Source organism: Acomys minous, assembly GCF_964271855.1.
Source record: "Acomys minous genome assembly, chromosome: 2".
Classification (NCBI taxonomy): Eukaryota; Metazoa; Chordata; class Mammalia; order Rodentia; family Muridae; genus Acomys; species Acomys minous.
Window position 1 is genome coordinate 22,191,383 of NC_140484.1, and position 17,608 is coordinate 22,208,990.

Below are 17,608 nucleotides of genomic sequence, written 5' to 3' on the forward strand. Positions count from 1 at the left end.
ACCTTAAGGCATTGCTACTGAACTACAATTCCCAGCATGCAGCTGAGCTAGCTATCATCTTAACTCCTTGTTTACCAAAAGTTCTTGTATAAAAATTGTGTTCAATGGCAAACTCCAATGTCTCTACAGGATGACTGTGCAATTGTACAAATGTAGGTGAAGAGGCAGTAGATTGTAAAATGAGTGAGTTTCTGGGTTAAAAAAGCTTCTGCATTTCCAGTGTCCAAAAGAGGGCATTGGAAACAGCACAGTGAAGATTTAGAAATGTGCACCATGAAAACTTAGTGTGGCTCTCAAACTTTGGAATCGCATGAGGAATTTTGAAAGCCCATGATGCTTATGTCACATAGAGGTTATAGTTTAGCCATTGCTGTTTTGAGACAGAATGGTCTTACTATATAGCTCTGGCTATCCTGGAACTCACTATGTAGCCCAAGCTGGCCTCAAACTCACAGAGACCTACCTGCCTCTGCTTCTGGAGTGTTGGGACTATAGGCTTGAGCCACAATGCCCACCTAGGATTTGGTTGTTTTTAAAAAGTTCCCTTATGAAACTCTAAGGCATCATGCAGAAGCATGGCTTGATACCTGACGAGGCATCAAGGTTAGTCATGAGGCAGACAGAGCAAGGAGGAAGAGCCTTTTCTGAGGAAGTGGGTGAGGCAGAGTAAGGCTGTTCCTGAATTAATGGTTCTTGGCTGGAGTAATCAGGAGGTGGTGCCTGGGAGTGTGAGAGCCTAATAGAGCAGCGTTTAGTAGAGGCTGGAATCCGGATGACTGCTTTGTGTGTGAAAGATGTACCCACCTTAGTAAGTCAGTTGTGATCTCTGGAGATGGGCTACAGAAAGGTAGTCCCTCCAGGTCTGCCTGGCCCCGGAGGCCAAAGCATCAGAGTCTAAGAAAGAAGACATACCTAATTACTATTTTCTACCCACCCTTCAGTAGGAAACTGATGGAGCCATAGCAAAAAGATGGCACCTTGAAGACCACCCCAAGAGGAACAGTGGTCTCCAGCAAAAGACAAGAATGAAGGAAAGTGGGGACTTCAGTGCAGGCTATTTTGTTCATCAAGAGTCCTAGTCCATCCCTGTCAACTGAGAAGAAGGGCAGCAAGTCTTAATATGCAGCTTAGAAATGCATCTTTGGAGGCAGGACACACAACTGACTTCTCTGTTCCTTTAAGGGAGTGGTCACTAACCAGGAAAAGTCAGTAAAAATCATTTTGTGAAAAGAAAAATTGGCTTAGAGGTGTGAGCTTGAACTTTTATTTACTCTAAGGGAAAAAACTGAATCACGTTTTGCTTAATCTTAACTACTGGTCTTTGTTTCTGACTCTATACATTTTCATATTCCTCTTCAAGGTTGAGTAGAAAGTGAATGGTGGCTCTAGCCTTCAAGGGCGGAGTCTCTCCTAGCTGGTGCTGGCAGCAGAAATTGGACCACCCTTGTTCTCGTGTCTGATTCAATTCCTTCTCAGAGAAGTAAAGACAATGTTGTTGATCGATCATGGTGATGATAAATGGTGTGAGATGATGATGATGATGATGATGATGAAGAGGAAGAAGAACTTATGTAATTGCTTTATATTGTTATGAAAATTGTTTCATATGATTTAGAATCAAATATCCCATTTAGTCATTGTATCACAGTTTGGCTATTGCCCCCCGCTTCTAAGTCAGGAAACTGAGGTTCACCAAGGTTAGGCAGCTTGCTGAAGATGTCTAATTGGCTTAAAAATGTAACATTCAGACCTGAGATGCTATGAATTTAATAATCTCTCTCTCTCCACAGAACCATGTCCTTGCTTCACCGCGGTTTTCTGGAATACAGGTGATTTCACCTTGTTCCCACAGGAGCACGAAAAAGCTGTGTGAGTGTAGGACCGCCATGCATGGTGAGTATTGGGCTTGTACACTAGTCTCATTGCATTACCAGGACTGGGTCTTGGAGATACTGGCACATGGGAGGGTTGTCTCTGAGCTATAGAAGAAAGGTAATAGGCCAAGGTCAGATTCTGCTGTGTGTGATCTGTGTGACCTTGAGTATAACCCTGAACTCCTTTGCTCCAGTTTTCCAAATAAAGTCTTGGGTTGAGTAATATCAAATGATGCCTCCCTTAGAAATTGCCCCTGCTAGCAACCTAATTAGGTAGTAATTATTGAAAAAAGGCAAGATCAGTTTTGAACAGGTTTTTGCACACTGAAAATTAATGAGCAGAGAGTTGTTGAGTGTTCTAGAGCCCTGAAGACATTAGGTCTAGTTGTCGTCTGTTTGTTTTGTTTGTCTGTTCTGTTTGTTTGTGTGTGTGTTCTGTTTTGTTTTGTGCTATGGACCTGAAGCTAGTGAATAGATGAACATTATTTATGGGTATTCCTGGATGCTCAAAGAGCTTTCAAGATAGAGTGAATGATCCTTTAGCCAGGGGAACATCATAGAAGGCCATGGGAGGTGAGGATACGGAAGCCTGTGAGGACTTCTCATGGTTTTGATTCTAGGCTTCCCATCCTGTGTGTGGTTATCAATTCAGAGCACTATTACCTTTCTTGGATGCCTTTGGAAACGTGTGTGGGAAGTTCTGTCATCAACCTAGTTAGAAAACTCCGTTTGTATGTGTGAGATAGAGAATGCTAAAACTACAATTCTTGGGTCCTTCATACACAATAAAGATTATCCCAACCCAAATGTACTTAGATCCAAGAAGGAACTAAAGAGGATTGCATGGTTGAAAACATAGCAAAATTTTTGGTGCATTTTTTTCTGAATACTGATCAATAAATTAACCATTAACTCGGGGAACCTGAATACTGCCCACAAAGAATCCAAAACAAGTGGACAGTTCTGATAAGAACTGTGGAACGCCCATGCGGTCTTGGCCAAGACACGTTCTTTCCTTAGGCTTCAATGTCGCCATCTTTACAGCACTAATATCCTTTGACTTCCTAAATTCTCTCTCTAGAAAAAAAAACTGTGTTTAAAAACTGAGGTGTAACCCTGTCTCGAAAAACCAAAATAAAATAAAATAATAAAAACAGGTGTAATCTGGGCATGATGGCACACACCTTTAATTAATTCCAGCACTTGGGAGGCAGAGGCAGGTGCTTCTCTGTGGGTTTGAGGCCAGCCTGGTCTACAAAGTGAGTCTAGGACAGCCAGGGCTATGCAGAAAAACCCTGTCTCAAAAAATCAATCAAACAAACCAATTAACTAACAAAGCCCTGTGCTACACCTTTTTCACTTTGTGTACAGTCAACATGTTTATAGCCTTTAACCAAAACGCGTAAGTTTAAACCAAAAATAATCAGAACAGACCATATGCATATATGGAAATGTCACAGTGAAACCTTTAATATATAGCAGTAATAGTTATAATAACCCTTACAAGGTGATCCAAGCCTGTAATCTGGACTGTGAGAAGCCGGAGAATAATAAATTTGAGGCCCGCATGAGCTATGTAGCAATTTCTAGTTAGTCCTGCTTAGGCTACATGGAAAGACTGCCCAAAAAACAGCAGTAAAAGTAAACAGGACAAAGTGATCTCCGATAATCAAATATGATCTTAACTTTTAGTGTTTTTTTCAGAAACATGTATGGTTAGTTGAATTTTAACAGATCCAAGCACTCTGCCCACAAAGTACCCTGGGACAGAAGTCTATTCTATAAAGAAAAGTTATTTAGGAATAAAACAAGGATAATTCTAAACTGTGGTCAGAATAAAAATAATTTAGCTGAAATGTATTTTGGGGTGGTGCTGTGGAAAAGCCACACTCTCAGGTGCTGCTGCAGAGCAAGACTGGGACACTGAAGTACAAAACAGGAAACAGAAAGCACAATGGCTCTTCTGCCTTCTGCTTGATACCCACCCGAATCACTCCAAAGACAGTTCCCAGCAGCCAAGAGAAAGCCTTAACTGTCCCTTCAGTTTTCCTTTTTTTAAAAAAAAAATTCATGTTTGTGTTTTGGTTTAAGATTGTGAAATTAAATGGAAAAATCACACAATGAGACTGTGAAAGCTTCAGAAACTTGGACTGTGCGTTGCTGGAGTTTAGGCTTTTGTCTTACCCCTTTGGAAAGCTTCTGTTTCATTTTATTTCCCTTTCTACTCTCACTCTGGAAGAACTTAGTGAATTCAATCACTGCGATGACTTGTGGCCTCTATTACACCCCTTAATTTCACTAGGAATGGTGACCCAAGAAGCAAAGAATTTGACCCCAGAAAATAGCAAGGGGATGAGAGAACTGACTATGACCATAGGATTAATGCCCTGGGGGTCCAGAGCAAGGGTGAGTGTTAACAGTTTTGGAGCCAGGCTTGAGCTGGGCCTCACATGTGGCAATGCCTCACTGTTCTGAGCAGTGGAGGCAGGAAGATGGAAAAAACCAAACCTTTGGGCCTCCTGCAGGCCTAGTGCTTCTTATGTGGTGTCTTGATGGCTATTTCACCTGCGTTGGACACAAGACACTAATGCCCTCATTGCGCAAATGAGGAACTGCAGTGATATTCCCAAGAGTGTATATTTTGAATTCTGCCTACCATATTTTTCAGACGATAAGACGCACCTGACCATAAGACACATCCAGATTTTAGAGCAGTAAAACAAGAAAAACAGTAAAAAACCAACAATCAGACGACAAGGTGCATCCTAATCCCCCTTCCCACACACTTTTGGGGAGAAAAGGTGCATCTTATGGTCCGAAAAATATGGTATGTCTGTTTCCAAACTGTTCATTGTGTGATTCCTAACTAATGGGGTCTATGAAATAAATCTTGCATGGTTCTTATCTGTGTGAGCTCCTCCTGGCTCCAGAGGCTCTCGAGTGACACCTACTGGCTCTCAAGGCTCTAGGGACACCTGAGGGACTCCCTATGTCTTCTGTTTGGCTGTGGGCATCCATCAGCTGGTGTGGCAGTGGACATCTCCCCTCTCAGACGTTTTGCATCCCTCTGTGCTACACCTTCTAATCCTCACAAAGAAGTTTTGAAGGGTTTCAGGACACAAAAGAACAAGGAGAAGAGTGACGAACAAGGAAAAAGCACAAGAAAAAGCGCCACGCCCGTTGCATCTTCCATTGAACATGGCACTGAGAACCTCAGAATGTACTATAGTCCTTCACTCATTTCTCACAGCAGGTCTCTGGGATCTGCACTGAGGATGTGCCCATCTCCTCAGTAAAGAAAGAGGTGAAACCAACCATTCCGAAGCCTGGCAATGGCAGAAAGAAGATTTGGACCTAAGGACATAATAATTGATCATTTCTTCATAATAAAATATTTATTTGTATGTCATATGTGCACACGCGTCACAGTGTGTGGGGGAGGAGTCAATTTTTTCTACCTTCTGGATACCAGGAATTGAACTCAGTTCACCAGGCTTGAGGGCAAGCAGTGTTACCAGCGGAGCCATCTGGCCAGGCCTGGTCACTTTTCATTAAGACCATTTAAAAAACGATCCTCCCAAAGACAAGAGTGACACTGATCCTAGAAAGGCCTTTGGATAAAATGAAGGCAGAGATTCTTGGTAGGGGTTATCAATGGCAAGAGGCACGTGAAGAAACAAATGGAGTACCTCAGTCTCTCTCAACTTGTCAGACCCTCTCCTGGCTTTTGTCCAGTCACAGGCCAGTGCCCACACCCTTGTGTCTTCCATCCTGCAGCTCCAGGACTTTCTTTCAGCCTTCTCAGTGGCTCATCTCTTTCCCCTTTCTGCTCCTTACAATCAGCATTCTTAGTACTCCATCTGGACTGGGGACTCAGTCTTGGAGGTACTGCCTGGGGAAAATAAGCCTCCAGGGCCCTTTCATTGTAAGGAGTGCAACAAATGGTAAATAGAAGGAAGCACTGAGGTTGCAGAACCTTTCAGCTCCTCCACAAGATGGTCAGAGCCTGCTGCATGCATGCCCAGCACTTTTTAAACCTCCCTGATCACATCTTTAAAATGCATCTCAGGATGGGGTGAGCATTCAGACAGTTGTGTGCTTGCAAACCCCTCACCAACGGAAGTTCTCTGTCCCCTAAAATCCACACACCGAAGCCATCCAATGACATTTTACGCGAAGACAAGGATTTTTAAAAGAGTAATTAAATCTAGATACAAGAAAAGTGCCTAGTTGAGGAAGCAGTTTCTGTGGCTGGGACCTTGAGAGATCTGTCTTCATACCTCTTCATTGCTGGGGGGAGTGCAAATTTGTACAACCACTATGGAAATCAACCTGGAGGCTTCTAAGAAAATCAGGAATAGATCTACCTCAAGGCCCAGCTATATCACTCCTGCCATATACCCAAAAGATACTCCCATGATATCACAAGGACATTTGCTCAATTGTGTTCACAGCAGCTGCTTCATTCATAATAGTCAGGAGACAACCCAGATGTCTCTTAACTGAAGAATGGATAAAGAAACTGTGGTACATTTACACAATGGAATACTACTCAGGTATTAAAAACCAAAGACATCATGGAATTTGCAGGCAAATAGATGGAACTAGAAAATATCCTGAACAAGGTAACCCAGACTCAGAAAGACACCCATGGTATGTTCTCACTTATAAGTAGATATTAGCCATATTGTACAGGATAAATGTGCGACAATCCACAGACTCAAAGAAGCCAAGGAGGGTACAAAGGAAGATGCTTGAATTTCACTCAGAACAAGAAAGTAGACCCAAAAATTGGCTTACAAGAAGTGTAGGGGTAAAGATGGAAGAGAGATTGAGGGAATGGCAAACCAATGGCTGGCCCAACTTGAGACCCATCCCATGGGAGAGAGCCAACCCCTGTCACTCTTAAGGATACTCTGCAGACAGGAGCCCAGCATAAGTGTCTTCTGAGAGGCTTTACTGGGGAGGTGCCTAGAGTGGCTCATCCTGTGCTATTCACATGTAAGCCCAGGGCTTATAACTTAATTAGCTTCTGTGTTTGGTTTCTTCGGCTTGCCTCTAAGTCCCTAAATTACTAATACCAGGAAGTTTCCAGTTGTATATTAAGGTTCAGGTAAGATTTTCGTTTGACTGATTTACTTAGCAAATATGTCATCTGAAAGAATGAAACTGTAACCGTGGCAGACTCAAGTATAGCAGAAAGACTGTGAAGCCTGGGTATGCGGAGGAGTTCTTGCTTTGCCCTTTAACAGCTATGAAGTCTTGTGCAGATCACGTGATTGTGTAGAGTCTTCTTGTTCATGACTGTATTTATGCCGTGCAGGAGAATCGTGAGGGTTAAGAAACATCACATATATAATCCTAGCACTTGGGAGGATGGAGGCCTGGAGGATTGGGAGTTCAAGATCAGCCTGGACTACACAGCAAGACTATATCTCAAGAACAAAAATTTGAAGTGGCATATAATTAGGGTTGCCATAAAAAACTTCAGGCATTGCCAACAGTGAAGGAGACGTCGGAGGTCCTCCAGCAAGCAACCCCTGAAACTACTCTAAATCATATTGATTAAGTGCCACCATCGATCACAGTTATTGATCTTAACCTTAGTCTATGAGCATTTGCAGTCTAGTTACCTGAAATTCCTCTTGCCACCCATCTGGTCCTCCTGTTTCTAATTAAAAATTGGAAGTTGCACGAAAATTCGACAGGAACAGTTTCTATGAAATGTTTTCCCCAGAGGAGCAGATTGTACTGCCCATGGAGTCAGTTCCCAAACTAATTTAACTCTCAGCCCTAGCCTTCGTACAGAAATGTGCAAAGCAAAAATGGAGTTGCGGCGAACCGTGCCAGTTGGACTGCCTTACACTTCTGACTCACTTCAGAACCATTATCATGTCAATAGAAACATCCCCTCCACACCCTTCCCAGGGTTTTGCAAGGAGATGTGGTTAGAAAGTCAAGGTCTGGAGAGAAGCCATGCACTAAACTTGTGATCAGGCTAAAAGACAAGGTGGCACTGCCCCTTCAGGGGTGTCGATGCTGCCCCTGACCAGCAGGAAAGACACCAACACCGGGAACTCTTCTTGCAGCAGTTTATTCAGGAACCTTGACTACCGGAGTGACTTCGGGAAAAGCTCCCACAGAACCTTTATAGTGTGCCTGGTCCTATCAGAGACTGCCACGTTGTCACTCTTGGTTGGTGCATTCGGATCACGCCACCTCACGCTATGCCTTGTTCAGATCATGCCACCTCACGCTATGCCTTCAGGCATGCGCATAAGGGGCTCACTCAAAGGCGCATTGCGCATGCGCATAAGGGGCGCATTGCGCCAGGGAAGCAGCAGGGGGCGCTGCTATCTGTGGCTCTCCACACAGGGGCACCATGGTCATGTGGTTGACGGGAGGAAATAGCAGTAGGGAAAAAATTCCATATGCTTCAAGGGAGGTAGATACATATTAAAAATAGCCATTGCTTATCAAGCATTTAATATGTATATTATCATTTAATAAGTGTGTTAAATTGTTTTATTAGTCAGGGTAGGTTAGTTGTGCTTAAAAAAAAAGTCCCCAAATTTCAACAGCTTACTATCATAGTAGCTGATTTCTTATAACACAGTAGGAGCAAAAGGGAGGAGAGGAAACGAGTTGCTTCCTGAGAAACTGCGGACTCTCTAGGATTCTAGAATCATTCACTGAATCATTTGCATGTTTCTGGGAAATTTGCAAAGAAAGAAGTGCAGGTGTCAAGGACCTCACAGAAGGTTTCCTAAGACACAGGCTTGAATGCAGCACATTTCATTTCCACCCACCTTCTAAGGGCCAGAACTCAGTCACATGGTTGAGTAAGCTCTCAAGAGAAGCTGGGAACGCCCACAAGGAAATGTCCACTGGAAATAACCAGAGGGAAAAGGAAACACAGTTTGGAGAACTGATATGATCACTCACTCTTGCCCCCATACTTTAGGCAGGTCAAATAACTTGCCCAACACTAAACACTATACAGCAAACAAGCAGCAGAAGCAAGTTCTTGGTGTGTGTGTGTGGGGGGGGTGTGTTAGGGGCACCTAAGACCCTGACTACAAGTTATGTCATCCCTCCTGAGCACACTCTCCAATTGTGGGCATTATCTGACATTTGCAAGCTAACATGTAGATGCTACAATTTTCAAGGTCACAACAGAAAGACAAAAGTGGCAATAGTGTGAGGACAAGTTGGCCCAAGAGTGTGTGTCCTAGGGATCTGATCTCCTCACAGGCATCACCCTGGCCTCCTGACTCCTTCCCTAAGTGCTAAAAGGTAGGACTGAGCTCATCTTGCAGCCTGGCTGTGCTCTTAATTATTGCACCCTACTTCCAGGACATTTTTGATTCCCTTGTTTAACGCCACCTGCTGTCCTATAACTACAAGGACCCCTACAACATTCTAGACTTACCACATGAATGTCCAACAGAAGAGCATCAGCCCCAGCCCACCCTCATGGGTCATCTGAGATCTAAGATGAAGAATTTATATCCTCATTTTGTATTTCAGCTATGCAGAGCCTCCTAAGTAAATATATCTGGCATCTTACCCCAGACCTTCGTACTCTTTGTTCCCTCTACGTGGCTCTAGAAACACTGCTGTGAATCTGACCATTGGGAACTCATGTCTAGTCTCCAGAGAGTTGATTCCATTTTATAGACACAGTTGAAGGCCAGGGACAGGATCAGCATAAGCCATTCATATTCTCCTTGGTCAGATGGACAAATGAATCTATTCTTTGCTAACCAAGATAGATTATGGGCTTTAAGGGGGGGGGTCCACTATCCTGATCTGCCATCTTTCTGATTGTCCTAGGCCCACTCCAGTATGTTTTCCGGGACTCCTAACACATCTTTAGCGGGTTCCTGTAGTAGAATCAGCCCATGCTAGACAGATTTGCCTTGACAGTTCTCCTCTATGGATGTCAAAGATTGTCCATTCCATGCACCATTATAAGTCACTGGGACCATCACTGATCTACAGGACACTGAAACCATAAAAGTGGCTTCTATTTCTTCCCCTGGACTTAAAATTGATATAAATAGAGGCACTCTAGAACTTTTTGTCATACCCCGAGGCAATGGAGACTGCTTTAATTTTTGGTCTCTCTTTTCTCCATTCAATCTATGCTGTTAGAATCCTCTATGGCCCTTCCTTCCTGTAGCTCTCATCTGTCCACCACAACTTGATTATGTGTCCAGAAAAATGAAGCTGTCCTGTGCTCGGGTCTCCTGCTACTCTGTCTTAGGTCAGTTTCCCTTTCCTACATGCTCATCTTCTCTTTCTCTTTCCATTTCCAAGGTTCTGCTTAAATGTTATCCCCTTGAACTTGAGTAAAGGAACTCCAGGTTTTATAGGAGGGAGAAGATTAAAGCAGGTTTCTGAGCATTCTGGATGGATGCTGCATAGGGAAGACTGGATGGAGGGTAGACTGGATGAATGTTGCATAGAGAAGACTGAATGGATGTTGCATAGGGAGGATTGGATGGATGTTGCATAGGGTAGACTGGATGGATGCTGCATAGGGTAGACTGGATTGATGCTGCATAGGGAAGACTGGATGGATGCTGCATAAGGAAGACTGGATGGATGCTGCTTAGGGTAGACTGGATGTTGCATAAGGTAGACAGGATGTTGCATAGGGTAGACAGGATGATACTTAGGTTAGACTGGATGGATGCTGCATAGGGCAGACTGGATGCTGCATAGGGTAGACTGGATGCTGCATCTGCTTATCCGGCTGCCTCGGACCATAGACATACTTCAAGGACAAATCAGTTTCACATTAGTTTGTGAGAGAGGTAGTGTGTGTGTGTGTGTGTGTGTGTGTGTGTGTGTGTGTGTGTGTGTGTGTCCAAAGTTCAATATTCCATGGATGATATAACCTGAAGCTCACACCCATTTGTTTGGTCCAGGTTTTCCAAGGGTGGTGGCCAAAGAGAAGGGACAGGGAGAAGACAAAGAGGGTGGGAAGAGAAATGGGAAGAAAAAGGAGTGAGATGGAGGAAGAAGGGATGGAGAGAAAGAGGGAGGAGGGAGGGAGAGAGAGAGAGAGAGAGAGACAGAGAGAGAGAGAGAGAGAGAGAGAGAGAGAGAGAGAGAGAGAGAGAGAGACCTTTAAGCTCTTAAGTCTTTAGACTATCAGGACTTTTGGGACTGACTAGTCTTTCTGGTTTCTTTCGTGAAGTATTAACTAATTAGACTCTGCTTGTAGAACGCTGGGTCTTAGTCACAAGACAAGCACCTGTTAGGAACAAGATAAAGTGTCCCCATGTAAGAGTCACAATTTAAACAATAAGACAAATGTGGAACATGCCAATGAAGTTGACAAAATAAAACAACTTTGGTTTCCTTCCCCTGCCTCTTCCTCCTGAGGCACTGAAGCCAAGCAGTAACTGCACACTGAGTGCTACTGTGTGGGGGAGCATTCTGGAAGCCACTGGGAGATGGCGGGGGGTGTGTGTGGGGGGGCAGGCAGGCATAGAGGTTCCTGCCCTCAGGGAGCTTTGAGCTGTAGCCAGGAGCTCTGTGTTCCACGAAGTTCTCTTCACAGGTTCCCTGCTGTGTTAGCAGGAACTCAAAAGCAGATAAAAAAGAATTTCTCCCCAGGGTAACAGAGTAGTTGGAATCCGGATGGAAAGAGAATTGTTAATTTGACATTTAAGATTGAAGGACAAGTGGGTATTTGTCTCACTCCCTCAGGTTTGTTTTCTCCCTGCGAGAAGCAGCCCGCTTCACTGATTGTCAAGTCTGAATGGCACTTTCCATTTTTCTCTATTGAAAGCGCGTGCTTGAATGTGAAGCATCTATTAGTGGACTGCGAGCAGGAAGAATTCTCCGGATAATGAACTTGATTTTCCATGTGAAATGCAATTCACATCCACGAATTATCTTTTTACAAAGGAAATGCGGAGCAAAGTGGCTCACACATGCTATCTCAGTCGACCTCACAGACACCTCTGAAATGAGCATCATTAGCTAGCTTCTATAGATGACAAGAGGAAATGAGAGTCCAGGCCTTTCGATGGTGTCAGTTCACTTCTGGTGGATGAATGACGCATTATCTTATTCCCTTTGGTTGAATTTTTATAAACAGTTTAACATGAGCACCTGCGTTACATTTGCACAATTCAGCTCATCACAGCCTGGCCATGTGTCTTCTCTGACTACCATGGTAATTGTACGCTGGTAACAGCCTCATCTGTAATAATCGGTAAGCGCTCAAATCTCTAACCCAACTTGCTTTTGTTCTAGACTAAAGTCAGTAACACTCCAGCCCCCAGAAGTCTCATCTATTTCTTCATTTGCAGGGTCTCTCTGGGGTGACACCACTTGGCCAGAACTGGGGGAACATTGGCACTCTCCTGCCAGAGTGTATTACCGTACAGCAGCCTCACTGTGTCTCTGAAAGCTCACAGCTTAGGATGGAGGTGTGGTTACCCTGTGCCTTGCCTGGAGCTTCCTGACACTCCATTGTCTGAGTCAACGACAGCCAAGGGGACAGAGGAAATGGACAGATGTGGGAAAAGTTAGGTCTGTCTGTTTGCAGTGAGTTGCAGATATTTTCAAAAAACCTCAGAAAGCAGCCCAACTGAAGCAGGGACGCACGGGCAGCAGATGAAGGTGGAAGCAGGTGCTTGCTTAATTGTTCCAGCTGCTGCCAAGTGTTTGGCACAATTTCCCCCATATTTTTCAGTTATTGGCACCGGGAGCTCGTTTCATTTTTCAGCTGAAGTATGTAGGAACCCTCGCCTCTCTTCCTCCCATTTTTACAGGGAAGCAAGCAGGCCGATTTTCTCTCAAAAGTTGCAAGTAAACACAGCTCCTTGGCCGTGTTATTATTATTTGCCTCAAAACAGCACATTGACTATAGAAAGGGAAATTAGCTTAGATGTAATTTGGTGTTTGGTTTGATCTCGCCAATGTTGCTATGGGTTGAAATTTTAATTTGCCTCAGAAGGTTTTGAGCCAATGCATCTTGTGACTTTGATTTCGGAGTTGTGTATCTGAGCCTGTCGCCTCCTCTGCTGTTCTCTCTTTAAAAGGCAGTTTGTTAAATTCCTCCACTGATGTGGCACATTCGTTTTGCTATTTGGCTCCCCTTTAAATCTGGAAGGCAACCATTGCAAAAAATATTGGCTTTGGGTTCTTTTATGACTTACCATCCTGCAAGTATTTATGAAAACTGAAAGCCATGTCGAAGTCTTAGAAGGGACAATATGACAAAACCAGGCCAAGCGACCAGGAAGAATACAGAAGTGCATAAGATGTGGCCATTCTCTTTCAGCAGGTTTGATCCCTAAAGGGATGTAAACTGCGAATCAGGAAAACATAACACAGTTCTGAGAGAGGAACCATTGTGATGTGTTAGAGAAGGGGCCTAAGCATACCAATTACTGCTGATGGTGGTAGATACAGCATAAAGAATAGAAAAATTCTCCATTTTCTCCCCTTTCTAAAATAATTCTGCTTAGAGAGTGATGTTTGATTATTGAATTGTTAGAAATGTTGAATTGTGATTCATCATTCATACTTTTAATCAGACTAGGGTGAAGGGGGGGTTACTTTGAATTAAAAATATTTTAGTTTTGGGCTTTTGTTTGATTATATTCCAAGAAGAGAGAAGGAGGAAGCTGATTCCTCCTAACCAGGGCTTTAGGAGACCTGGGTCTGGTTTTGCTCTCCCATCGGCCACTTAAGGTTTTGGTTCCCCATGGCCTAGCCTGGATTAAGTTTCCGTCCATATAAATGATTTGAGTACGATGTCATAAACTTTGTCCTGGGTGGGTCTAGTGTCCCCCACAGGGGACAAAGCAAACCTGAGGCCAGAGAAACCGTCCCAGGCACCAAAAAAAGAGAGAGGGAAGGAACAATCTTTGGGTTTCTGAGTTTTCAACTTTAAATCCCAAACTCTTTGTAGAAGTCCTGGAGGCCAAAGCCACTCAGTTTTGAATAAATCTGATGCCTTCTGATTCCCAGTGAGTGTAGAGCTGGCTTTAAAAAATATTAGTGAATGGCCTGGTCAAAAAAATTTACATAAATGTTAAAAAAAAATCAACAAGATGTCTCATTTGTGCTGAATTGTGCCTCCACATAGCCTTGAAAGTGAAGGTAAGTGCATGAAGGTAGCTGCGCGCAGGAGGAAGTGGCACAGAGGACAGACGGAAGAGGGCTGTTTCTCGCCAAGGTTTTTCTTGTTCTGTATAATAGGCAGCAGTGACCCTGATTTAACACAAGCCCACATGTTGCAGCTGGTCCCCCAGCCATCCTCTCCCTTCTGACTCTTCCTGTCCAGGTGACATGTCCTGCCTCTCCCACAAATCCTGCTGTCACCTTATTGCTTCCCTAGGCAGTCATTTACCGTGTATCTCTCTGCCACCTGCCACTTTTCATCACAACTCTATTTTTATTGTGTGTGTGTATATATATAAAAATTACAGCATGCTGTTTTGTTATAATTATAGATAATTACCAAAGTTAAGAAAATTAACACATTTACCACCTGCAGTTATATTTTTATGTGTGTGAGTCTACATGTATATGTAAGTAGAAAGCACCTAAAAGCTACATTCATACCCAATTTTCAATATATAATACAATATAATTATTCATGATACTATAACTTTAGAAGTCAAGGACTTATGCTTTTATTGTTGCTATTCCCTAGCCCAGTGGTTCTCGGACTTAAAGTGAACAGAGGTCACCTGAAGGGCTTGTTGGGGGCTGGGGAGATGACTCACTGGATAAAGAGCTTGCTATGCAAGCATGAAGACGTGAGTTCGAATCCATAGTACCCACATGAAGGCCGGCCATGGCAGTCGACGACTCAAGTGCTGAGCGGAGATCCGAAGCAGGCCAGAGACAGGCAGATTCCCTGAGCTTGCTGGCCATAAAGTCCAGCCAGTGAGCTCTGGGTTCACTGAAAGACCCTGTCTCAAAGTATGAGATGAACTTCTAGACACCACGTGTGTACAAATGCATATATACATGCATGCACATGTATATAAACACAAAACCACAGTCTCCCACACACAAACTGCTAGGTAGTCCCTGCAGAGTTTCTGACGCAGTAAGACTAGGGTGTTGCCTTGAAGTGAGCATCTAAGAAGCTCCAGGGTGGTGTCTGCTCTGCAGTCACACTGGTGGCTGTTGCAATAATTCCTTCCTGGAATCTCAGGGACAGCGGGACTAGTTTCTCATAAGCAATCCAGTGTTCCTACTTGGCACATCCTTCTCATCCTCCTTGTGAGTGAGCTCTCAGTCCCGTCTGTATCACAGAAACTTTACTAGTCGTTGCTGTTTAATTTAGCCTCCTAACCACTTTCTATCAGCTAACCATCTTTTCTCGTATTGAATTTGTTACTCACATGTTCTGTCGAGTCTTTATCAGTGTTACTTCCATTTTAATTTCTAGAAAATCTCTTCTGCTCAGACCTGATAGGATTTCTTTTTTAATTAAAAAAAAAAAGTGTGTCAGTTTGGGGGGTGGGTGGGCGTTAGTTGGATGTAGTATCACAGCTCATGTGTGGATGGCAGAGGACAATTTTATGGAGACACTTTTCTCCTGGTCTCTCCTTCTACCTTTATCCTTACCTGGGTCCTAGAGGTCAAACTCAGGCCCTAAAGTTTGCACAGCAAGCACCCTTACCCACTGAGCCATTTCACCGGCCCCGAGGGAATTTCTTTATTCTATATATTAGTTCTCTGGCACCCAGTTGTGTTTCAGGCATGTGCTAAGCATTACATAGCTTGTGTTCAGAAATACCATATGTGAAGGCTATCCTAGACCAACCTTATGAATAAATTAAGTGTTGCTTTATGAACAAAAACAAAACAGGCTCAGAGAATAAGTGATTTGTCTAATAGCCCAATGTCTTTAAACACTCCGGTTGCAAGAATTTCCCATGTCCACGGAGGATGGATGCCAAGCTCCTGGTGAGTGACTAAAATTGCATGAAACTCTCAACCTCATATTTGCTGTGTGTTTGCCTCATACATAACACATAATAAAGGTGAATTATAAATTAGGCAGTTAAGGGACTGACAATACATAATGAAATAGGACAACCGTAACCATACTGTAAAAAAAAAAAAAGTGATGTGTTTATAAACTGAGGATTTTGGCACTAGATGTATAAACTGAGGACATGGCCACTCTGAGTTATGTATGGTTAAGAGAAGGTTTTTATTAAAGGGACAACCAGAAGCATCTGGAATAGTCCAGAGGGGGGGGGGGAGAGAGAGAGAGAGAGAGAGAGAGAGAGAGAGAGAGAGAGAGAGAAGTGGACTGAACATGGCCAGCAGATTAAACCTGAGACACAGAGAGAGAAAGGACCAGGAAGAGTGAGAAGAAGGCAGAGAAAGTGTGGGTGAAGGAGGCTGAGATGAGCACATAGCTCTGGGGAGGAAACCGTGGAGAACTTTGGGGTAAGGGACAGGGTGAGAAGAACCAGGATGCCAGCAAGGGACCCTGGAAAGTGTAACAGGCCCTTGTGATAAGGAGGGGACCAGGAAGCCAGCATATACTTCGGTATGCTAATGGGCAGCACAGACAGCCATTGGTCCTTTCTGCCAGTGGTAAGGGAAATGGCTTCTTTGGTAAAAGGGGAACTGGCTTCACCAGCTCCTGAGGAATGTTGGCTTGGTTTAACTGCAAATACTTGGACCCAACAATGTGAATATGGTCTTTCATCTCAAAAGCTCCTCTAGATGTTTCTGGCCTCAATATGCCACGTCCCCTACCCCCCTACCCCCACCAGCTTTCCTTATTTAAAAATTTTGCCATTTTACTTAGGAAGAATCACTTCCCTGCTTCCCTTTGTGTGTCTGGACTGCTAACATCAATATTCTTGCACTTTCAGGACTTTTACAGTTAAAAATAAAAGTTGCTTGAGCATCAACACTCTGGTACGACAGCTCAGCATTTCATCTGATAACAGGGCCAGGGCCCCACTCACTCAGTGATTAACGGGCAAGTAACGTATACAGTGTGCATACACCGGATGAAGAGACAGTTCATAAGGCCAGTCTAGATGAATAAAGTGAGGACATGATAGTTCCAAAGAATGGTTGAGAAGGATTTTTTATTGCAGATATGAGGGAGGGTATAGCCAGAGGCATCTGGAAGAGTCCAGACTAAACCAGACCAGGAAATGAGAGGGCTAAGGGATTGGGGGGGGGGGGTGAGTGTGGGGGGAGGAGTGAGAAAGGAAGAGAAGAGAGAATAGGACAAGTGGGCCAAGAGAGAAAGAATAACCAAGAAAGCTAGTGGCCGAAATGGCAGGATTATATAGGAAAGAGAAGCCGGGGGAAGACAGGTCCCTGGGCTGTAGAGGTTTGGAGTAGGGAACGTGGTGAGAAGAGCTGAGAGGAGCCAGGACTCTGCCGCTGGTACTTGCAGTGCTTTGGTTTGCTAGTAGGCACCTCAGCTAGCCACTTGTCCTGAGTTTGTTTCATAGGGATCTCACAGCCAGGTAGGCTGAGATTTTATTACACTCCTCAACATGGCAAACAGCTTAGAACTCATTATTTATTTATTTCCGGGAATTTTCCATTTAACGGTTTGCACAGCAGTTAGGCAGGTAAGTCAAATCGCAGACAGAGGAACCGCAGAGGCAGCGAGAGAGCCCCTGAGGGCCTATTAAGCATCTCAGTTCTGGTTCTGATGGCAGAGGTTCTGAAGTAGACACTGCCAGCACCCGCAGAATTCTTAC

The 17,608-nt window shown here is 43.9% G+C and overlaps 1 protein-coding gene across 1 annotated transcript in view; it reads left to right on the forward strand.

Annotated features, from left to right (window-relative positions):
• Positions 1 to 1,815: 1,815 nt before the first annotated feature.
• Positions 1,816 to 17,608, forward strand: part of LOC311588617 (protein FRA10AC1 homolog) — a gene marked incomplete at its 5' end in the record, with an annotated part of 68,521 nt that continues 52,728 nt past the window's right edge. Inside the window, one exon of the mRNA XM_084766472.1 lies at positions 1,816 to 1,893. Within this exon, the coding sequence (XP_084622598.1) occupies positions 1,891 to 1,893 (3 nt within the window). The remainder of the gene's footprint in view (positions 1,894 to 17,608) is intronic.